General features: G+C 41.8%; 1 protein-coding gene across 1 annotated transcript; it reads left to right on the forward strand.

The window, feature by feature from the left end:
• Nucleotides 1-457: 457 nt before the first annotated feature.
• SELENOK (selenoprotein K) lies at nucleotides 458-7,228 on the forward strand. The gene is made up of 4 exons (XM_036430853.2): nucleotides 458-595; nucleotides 3,840-3,930; nucleotides 5,510-5,593; nucleotides 7,138-7,228. Exons 1-4 carry the CDS (start codon nucleotides 577-579, stop codon nucleotides 7,226-7,228), a joined length of 285 nt encoding a protein of 94 aa, XP_036286746.1. The 5' UTR covers nucleotides 458-576.
• The last annotated feature ends 1,737 nt before the right edge of the window (nucleotides 7,229-8,965 follow it).

Here is an 8,965-nt window from a genome sequence, read left to right on the forward strand (position 1 = left end):
GTTGCGGGCACATCCCCCATAGGGGGTGTATAGGAGGCAGCTAACCGATGGGTCTCTCTCATGGATGTTTCCAACCCTCTATCCCTCTCTCTTCCTCTCTGTAAAAAATCAATAAAATATATTTTTAAAAACCACTAAGCCCTACAGCGCGGTCTCCACCCCTCCTCCAACAATTCTCAAACATTCGGGGGAACTCCTGTGTGCCAGCGGCCCTCTCCCTGCGGGTGGCAACCTGGCCTCCCCCAACCCTGGGCCTCGGAGGACTGAAAACAGCTTCTCTCCTCGTGGCGGCGTTGCGAGGAGGCCCGGATCCAAGAGGAGCCTGAGCACCTCGCCTACGGAATCACCCCCGAGCGTCACTTCCGCCCCTTTCCGGGCGGGCCCCCTCTACCGGAAGTCGCCGGCATGACGAGGCAAAAACACCAATCGAAGGCGTGTCCCCCGCAGCCAATGGGCTTCGTCCACCTCCACCTCCGTCACGCGTGCCTGTGACGTCAGGGGAGGGGCGGGGCGTGAAGGCCGAACGGTATTTGGGAGGCCGCTCGGTCGCCCGGGAGGAGGGGCTCGAGGATCAAGATGGTTTACATCGCGAACGGTGAGCGGAGGGAGCGGGCCGGGGAGGTGGGCTGCCCGGGCCGCTGGGCCGGGGCCGGGCCGGGGTTTCTCCCAGCGTCGCCGCCGCCCGCGCCCCCGCGCCTCTTCGGTTCTGCGGGACGTGGCGCCGCGGGCCGGACGGAGCGGGAGGCGGAGTCACCGGCCTGCGGCGCGTCAGCAGCCCGTCCGGGCGCGGGTGGGCGAGGGCCGAGGCCCCCGGGGTCCACGGGCCGGGCCGGGCGTCCTCGTCGGACCTCTGATTTTTTTATTATTATTATTTTTTTTTTATTGTGGGTCTCGGGAAGGGGACTTGAGTCTCGGGTGTCTGTGTCCTTAAATAGTAACAACAGCATTAACGCCATCTGCGTAGCGCCTGTGCCTCAGACACTTTTAGCGTTATTCGCTTAACATCTCATCCAGCCTTTTTGACAGCCCTGATATTTTATTTTCCCACCTTTACGGTGGGAATCTACCAAGGCGCGGTAGATTCCTTTGTCCGGGGTGACAATGGTCGTGAACGGCTCAGTCCGGATTCGAACCGAGATGGCTGACGTCAGCGTCCCTGCTGTTACCGGGCGCACCGCCTTTCTTTCTGGAACTGATTGATCTGAGAGAAGTGGATGAGCGTTCTGGGTGGGCCTTTTCCCCAGGGGAGGGTGCCTAGTCATTCATGGAGTATTTTGCCTGGTTTCAAGAGGCACGGGAAGAAGCCGCAGTCCCTCGAGAGGAAGTTCATTAGGCCTGGAATAGAGAGTCGGAGAGAGACTTCAGTTCCTCGACTTCACAAAGAAAATGCCTGGAAAGCAAAGGCAGTAGTGGGACTGGGTCAGAACAGTGCCAGCGCCGCGGCCACCTGTTTGATTCAGGGGAAATGAATGCCTAGGTGCAGTCTTAACGAGTAGCTCATGGATGGCTGGTTGTATTGAGTCATCTGTTTATCTTCAGAGATCATTAAGATCGTCAGCGACTTTGCATTTCTCTGCTCTGCAACATCTCTCCTTTCTCCCACTTAAAACTCTTGGAAACGAGTAGGGTTGATGGACACACACGACAGTTAAAGCTGCAATTTGGTTTTGGCACTTGCAAACTTGGTGTCTTATCCTTTTTTTATTATTATTATTAAATTATTATCGGTGTCTTATCCTTTGTGATTAAGGTTGGCTGCTTCTATAGATGCATTATTGAACGATGCCTTGCGTTTGTGGTGCATTATGGTGCATGCATAGTCACATTTGATCCACTTAAATAACATAAAGGCATTTTATTTCTCGTGTATAGTTGGGAAACGTCAGTTTGCATCCAAACAACTCATTTCCCTCCAAGGATATTAGGAGGGAAGGTTTCTGCCTTTGGAAACCGAGGGAAAGTGCAAGAATGATGCAAGTGCCTGCAATAGGTTCCTTCGAATCGCTCAGGAAGAACCGACGGGTTCCAGTTATATCTATTTTCTTAGGAGTTCTGTACTCATCAGCACTTCAAAGTTGACAAGACATGTCTCTGTCAAGTTACTTCTTCCCAAACAATTCTATATGATTAGCCCTGGAATGTTTTTTCTCAGAGAAGGAAAATGTCACACCCACCAGCAATGCAGAGCCAGTAAGGAGCAGAACCTGTCACCCAGGCTCTGTCTTTAAGTGTGGCCCTTTTTTCTCAATAGCTGTGTGTTAGACAACCCAAAAGTCAACTGGTCAAGGAAAGAGGGACAGTAAAAAGCATGGAGAAGTCCTTGGGGAAATAAGGAGAGGTAGTTGACACACAGCTCTTCCAAAATATTCTGACCTCTTAATTTGCAAGGCTGAAACTAGAGTACTAACTTTTCAGGTTATGGCTTTTATCATTTCAAGTGGTTTGAAAAATAGATGCTCTTTTGCTTAAGATAAAGCTGAAGTCTAGAATGCATACTACTAGCTTTTTATAGAAAAAGTCATTTTAATGAATAAATCCAATTCTCTTCAATACTTAGAGCACACAGATTTTTTTGATTTCTGAAAATTTTATCGAAATAATTGAAACTAAGACCTGTAAGAGTATGTATAAACAGTCTTTTTATACAGGCAAGAGGCTTAGCAAGTGAAACACATTTAGAAAAATTGAAGTGATGTGAGCATTCTTTTACATTTACCCATTTCTTCAAAATACTTGAATAAACAGATGCTTGTGCACTCATGTTCATAGCAGCATTTTCACAATAGCAATCCAAATGTCCATCAACAGGTGAATGGATCAACAAAATGTAGTACACACATACAATGGAATATTAATCAGCCTTGAAAAAAGCAGGACATTTTGACACATGCTGCAACATGGGTGAACCTTGAAGACAGTATGCTAAGTGAAGTAGCTGGTAAAGCACAAATATTGTGTGAGCCCTCATGAGGTTCCTACAGTAGTCAAATTCTCAGACAGAAAGTTCACAGGGGGCTGGGGAAAGGGAAAATAGGAGATTAGTATTTAAGGGGTACAGAGATTCAGTTGAGACAATGAAAAAGTTCTGGCAGTGGATGGTGGTGATGGTTATATAGCAACGTGAATATTCTTAACTTGAGGTCTGGTGCATGAGGTTCATGCACTGGGGTGGGAGTGGGGGAGTCCTTCAGTCCGGCCTGTGCCCTCTCGTAGTCCAGGACTCCTTGGGGGATGTCTGTCTGCCAATTTGACCTGTTCCCTCCAGGGATTGGGCTTAAACAGGTAGGCGGACATCCCTCTCGCAGTCTGGGATCCTTCACTCCTTACCGCCCACCTGCAGCAGAGGCAGGAGAGGTTCCTGCCACTTCCACTGGGCTTGCCAGCCGTGAGCCTGGCTTCTGGTTGAGTGGCGCTGCCCCTGGTGGTCAGTGCGCGTCATAGGGACCAGTTTTCCCACTGTTCGGTCTATTTGCTTATCATACTTTTATTATATAGGAAGGATAAGATGTAGAATTGTATACTTCAAATGGTAGATTTTTGTGTGTGTATATTTTACATTTAAAGAGAAAGACAGAATACTTGAATGATCCTCCCCCAAAATTACAAATTTTAGGAAAGCATTTGACATAGTAAGGGAATGGCCCCTAGATCACAGAGTTACTTCTCTTAATCTTTCCTTAGAATGCTGTGTATAGTAGACCTCTCTTTTTTGTTGGCTATTTGGAACAATGGACAAGTTGAAAACAGAATCTATGATTGTTACTTAACTTATTAAATGCAATGTATCTTTTGTCAGGGATTTGTAGTACTAACTAAAGTTTCTTCAATCTTGTCTGTAGGACAAGTGTTGGACAGCAGGAGTCAGTCCCCATGGAGATTATCTTTGATAACAGATTTCTTCTGGGGAATAGCTGAGTTCGTGGTTTTGTTGTAAGTATAGCAGTAGTCTTAATAGCCCTGATTTTTAGGTATGTTAGGTACCATTATGTTCATATCATAAACAAGCTCAGCTTTCATGAAGCAGTTTTTAATGTTTTCTAAATTAATAGCTTTACTAAAGGAAATGCCACTAGACATCTTATGATTATGCATATATTAGTTGAGTTGGTAAGCTTGACTATACCTTAGTCTTAATGGTAATCATATCAACCTGCAGCTCTGGAGCCAGGCCTGCCCATTCTAATACCTAATGACAGCACCCCACTTTCTGTCTATTCCCAGCTTTACTGTGTATGTGCAAATTTTATTCAATATTATACAAAGTTGGTTTTTTGTTTTTTAATTTTTTTTAATATATTTTTATTGATTTCAGAGAAGAAGGGAGAGGGGGAGAGAGATAGAAATAGCAATGATGCGAGAGAATTATTGATCGGCTGGCTCCTGCACACGCCCTATTGGGTATCAAGCCCATAACCCGGGCATGTGTCCTTGTTGGGAATCAAACATGGGTCCTTTCAGTCCTCAGGCTGATACTCTGTCCACTGAACAATACCAGCTAGGGCATTGTTTTTGTTTTTTCAGTAATTAAAGGTTAGAATCAATACAGAGAAGAAAAATTTAAACTTCACCATAATTTCAATCAATTCTTACTTACATGCACTTTTTGGTTTTTCACCTGTTGTGTATTTTATGAAAAGTATCCATTTACTACTAACAAGTCTTACTTATACTAAATTTGAATATATATTTGAATGTGTTGTGGATAGAGAAATATAGGGAGGCATAGATGTGGGAGACAGTCCTTTCATTGACTTTAATATCAGTAAATATCTTTATATTATATGGGGGAATGGTGGGCATGATTGTGGGAGGTGGACATCAGAGGCCGTTATTCCAGGTGGGAGAAACATAGAAAAAGTGTCAAAGAAGTTTGAATATCAGTCTGTGATCTTTATACTTAATCTGAGTATTGCTATGTTTTAGAAAGATTAATCTCGTGGCTGCATGTATCATAAATTAGAAAGAATAAAATGGAAGCGACAGCTCCAACTTAAGTTACCCAGGGCAAAACTTTATGGTTTTACAAATTTTACCTACGGTATTCTGTATTGTTTGTTAAAAATAGTTTTAATGTAGTTAAATTCGTCCTCCTTCATAAATAAAATTTCTTTTAAATGGATTTCCAGAAGGTCTATACCTCTGGCATACCACTGTTAACCCTTCCCTCTCCAAGGTAATGGAAGGTAGGCTATTGGTGGGGGAAATGCAAGAGCAATGAATGTGCAATACTCTAAAAACAGACTGAGGCGGGACAGCAGATGTAGAGGAAGAAGTTGGGATGACTGTCTAGGAGAGTTATCAGCAAATAAGAAGATAAGGAAGGGCGGCTTTGGCACCAAACATAGTGAACCCTGTTTAGACAACTGCTTGTGTTAGCTGCTGGTGTCACAATGGCTTTTCAAAATGTGGGTTTGGAGCTAACTCCACTCAGAGATGATAGTCGAAATCATGAAATACATTTTATAATGCTGAAAGTGGTTCTTCTATTGTTTTCTTCCCCTTGTTTCAGTTTCAAAACTCTGCTTCAGCAAGATGTGAAAAAGGGAAGAGGCTACGGAAACTCATCTGATTCCAGATATGATGATGGAAGAGGGTACAACTTTTAATTTTATTTATTTATTTATTTATTTATTTTTAAATATATTTTATTGATTTTTTTTTTTACAGAGAGGAAGGGAGAGGAATAGAGAGCTAGAAACATCGATGAGAGAGAAACATCGACCAGCTGCCTCTTGCACAACCCTCACCGGGGATGTGCCCGCAACCAAGGTACATGCCCTTGACCAGAATCGAACCCGGGACCTTTCAGTCCGCAGACCGACGCTCTACCACTGAGCCAAACCGGTTTCGGCTAATTTTATTTATTTTTATATCTATAATATTTATATCTTAGACCTTTAACTCTAAGGGGAAAATGAATAAACTTCCAAGATCATGGTAGTTTGACCCCCACTTCATTTTATTTTACTTATTTTTTTAGTCATTTATTTATTTATTTGTTTATTTATTTATTTATAAAATATATTTTATTGATTTTATACAGAGAGGAAGGGAAAAAGATAGAGAGTTAGAAACATCCATGAGAGAGAGTCATCAATCAGCTGCCTCTTGCACACCTCCTACTGGGGATATGCCTGCAACCAAGGTTCATGTCCTTGACCAGAATCGAACCCGGGACCATTCAGTCCCCAAGCTGACACACTATCCATTGAGCCAAACCGGTCTTGGCTATTGTTGAAAGTTTTAAAGATGTCCCCCTTTCCTTCCCTCATTGACTCCTTTCACCCCCTCTCTTACCTTCATTGCACTATTGTCTGTCCATGGGTTATGCATGCACCCATCTAAGTTCTTTGGTTAATGTCTTCCTGACCCTCCCTTTCTCTCTGAGATTCATCCGTCTGTTCCATGCTTCCATGTTTCTGGATCGTTTTTCTTCGTCAGTTTATTTTGTTTATTAGATTCCACATTGAGATCATGTGATATTTGTCTTTCTCTAACTGGCTTATTTTCCTTAGCATAATACTCTCCAGGTTTCTATACGGCCTCAAAGGAGGATATAGCTTTTTAAATTGATAATAGGTGTGTGTTTTTTTTACCCTTCGGTGTATTTTAATCAGATTAAATTAGGTTGATTAGATAGACAGGCTTAATATAAATTAACGGTTTAAATTCTATTTCACAAAATTAATACATTACTGTAAATAAGTCAAGTTGCCTCTGATTTGATAATATAGTCAGCCTGACAAAGCTAAAATGTACATCATATATCTGATGGGAAATATCTAAGTTAGAGGATGAAAACTGAGAGCCAACATTGAAATCTAGAGATTTCACTTTAGATTTCAAGCTGCTAATGAAGAACTCAGAAGATCAAGCAGCAGGGGTTAGGTTTGTGTTTCCATGTGGCAAAAATCAACTGGAGCTGGATTTTATTTGGGCATTTACAGGAAGTGCCGCTTAGTTCATCATAGTCCTTGCCTGACTCACTTTTCTCATTCAATTTATATGTCTGGCCCCTGTCAAAGTTTGAATTTTTTACCTAAATGGTATTTTAAATAAAAGGGTCTGTTTGAGTGTTTAAAAGGAACCCATGTAAGATGTCTGCTAAACAGTAGAAATTAATTTTTCTTTTCTTAGGCCCCCAGGAAACCCTCCCAGAAGAATGGGTCGAATTAATCATCTGCGTGGCCCCAGTCCTCCTCCAATGGCTGGTGGATGAGGACGGTAACTTAAAATTTGAAATTATTCTACAGGGATTTTATTTTGTAAATGCCTCCTTAGGAAGGTTTTTAAGAAAGTAGAAGTTGCCTAACATTATTTGTAAAAATATTTCTATTCTAATCCTTGAAAAATCCTTTGCCTTTATTATGAAAATATCTTCTGAAACAGGTTTATAACATGAAATGATTGTTGGATTTTTCAGACAGATCTGAATGAATAACTAACAACTAATTATTATAACGCTTTCTTTTAGGTAAATGTCTGCTCTAAGAAGCAGACAACTGGACATGCACATTCATAGAGGAAGGAAACCATCAAGCAGTGGAGGGCTGACCAGGCTGGACAAGTAAATGAATGTGTCTGTCTAAAGAATTACTCTGTGTCCTCACAGACGAATGAAGTCGTGTTGGGAATTCCCTCACAGGGATCTGGCATGACTGACATACAATTCTATAAATGCACATGTTTGTCTCATCTTTTTGTATAGTTGTTATTGAAAGTATTAATATAGTTTAATAAGTAAATATTTTTAGGTTACATAATTAACTACTCATCTTTATATAATTAAAACTCCAAATTTGAAGAAAATTAAAAGGCTATGTATTTAGTACTGTTGGTGTCCTTTTTCAACTTCTGGAAGTGTTCATGTTAATTTGTTCTCATTTATAAATAAATCACAATGTATTTATTTCAGTGTTTATATCTGTGTTTTTGAATTTTTATATAAAAACGTTTGTCCCGGAAGTTTTTAATACAAGGTGTTTGATTTGCTGCTATATACAATTATCAGAGTATTTATAAAGCCATAACCAACAAAACTTGAGCTACAAAATGAAGACTAATGGTCCTTAAACATACAAACTTCAATGCTATATAGACAAGTTTTAATTCTAAAGAGTTTTGTCTTTAACCCTTATCTGGAATGCTGATAACTCACATTCTTTCACCAAAATGGAAGCTCTATGAGGTTAGAGATTTTGTCGTCTTTACCCCAGTACTTTGAACAGTGACATGTAATAGGCACTGAAATATTTATTGGAAGAATAAATAATACAGATAATTCTATTTAAAATGTTTAAAAGACTTTGTAACCGAGATAAGTGTTAAGATAAAAGAATTTTTATATCCATTTATAAGTTTATTCAACCCTATTTGCCATGAAATGGGGATATTAAAGTGACATTTACAGAGATGGCAAAAGTGGGAGTAGGTTTGTTTTTTTTTTTAGGGTGGGGGTGTTGAGGGCACCGTGTAGAGAGAATTGAGTTCCATTTTGGACATAAATGCCTTGTCCACATCCAAATGGGGGTACCAAATAATCAATGGATCTCGGAAAGGTTCCACACTGAAAATATATATTTGGGTGTTATCTTTATATTTAAAGCCATAAAACCGGATAAGGTCATCCAAGAAGTGTGTAGAGAGGTGGCCCAGCTCCAGAGAACCCTAACGTCTGGCTTGGCTGAGCAGGGCCTGTGAAATAGAAGCCATGCCTGATGTCTGGGAATCCTTTTGCCAGGACAGACGGGTGTGAGGACGAAATGAGATGCCGGTATGGCTGGTCCATAGTAAGCACTCAAACACAGGTTATAGCTGGCAGGACGGATCCCAGTACCATCTATTTAATCCGCACACACCCGCTAGCCCATCCCGCAGCGGACGGCCCCGCCTTTCCGTTTCCGGGAATCCTGCGGGCGACGCCCCGGCGGCCATCTTGACTGTGGGCGGCCGGCCGGGGACTGCG

The sequence above is a fragment of the Pipistrellus kuhlii genome, unplaced genomic scaffold (genome assembly GCF_014108245.1).
Source record: "Pipistrellus kuhlii isolate mPipKuh1 unplaced genomic scaffold, mPipKuh1.p scaffold_m20_p_11, whole genome shotgun sequence".
NCBI classification, from domain to species: Eukaryota; Metazoa; Chordata; class Mammalia; order Chiroptera; family Vespertilionidae; genus Pipistrellus; species Pipistrellus kuhlii.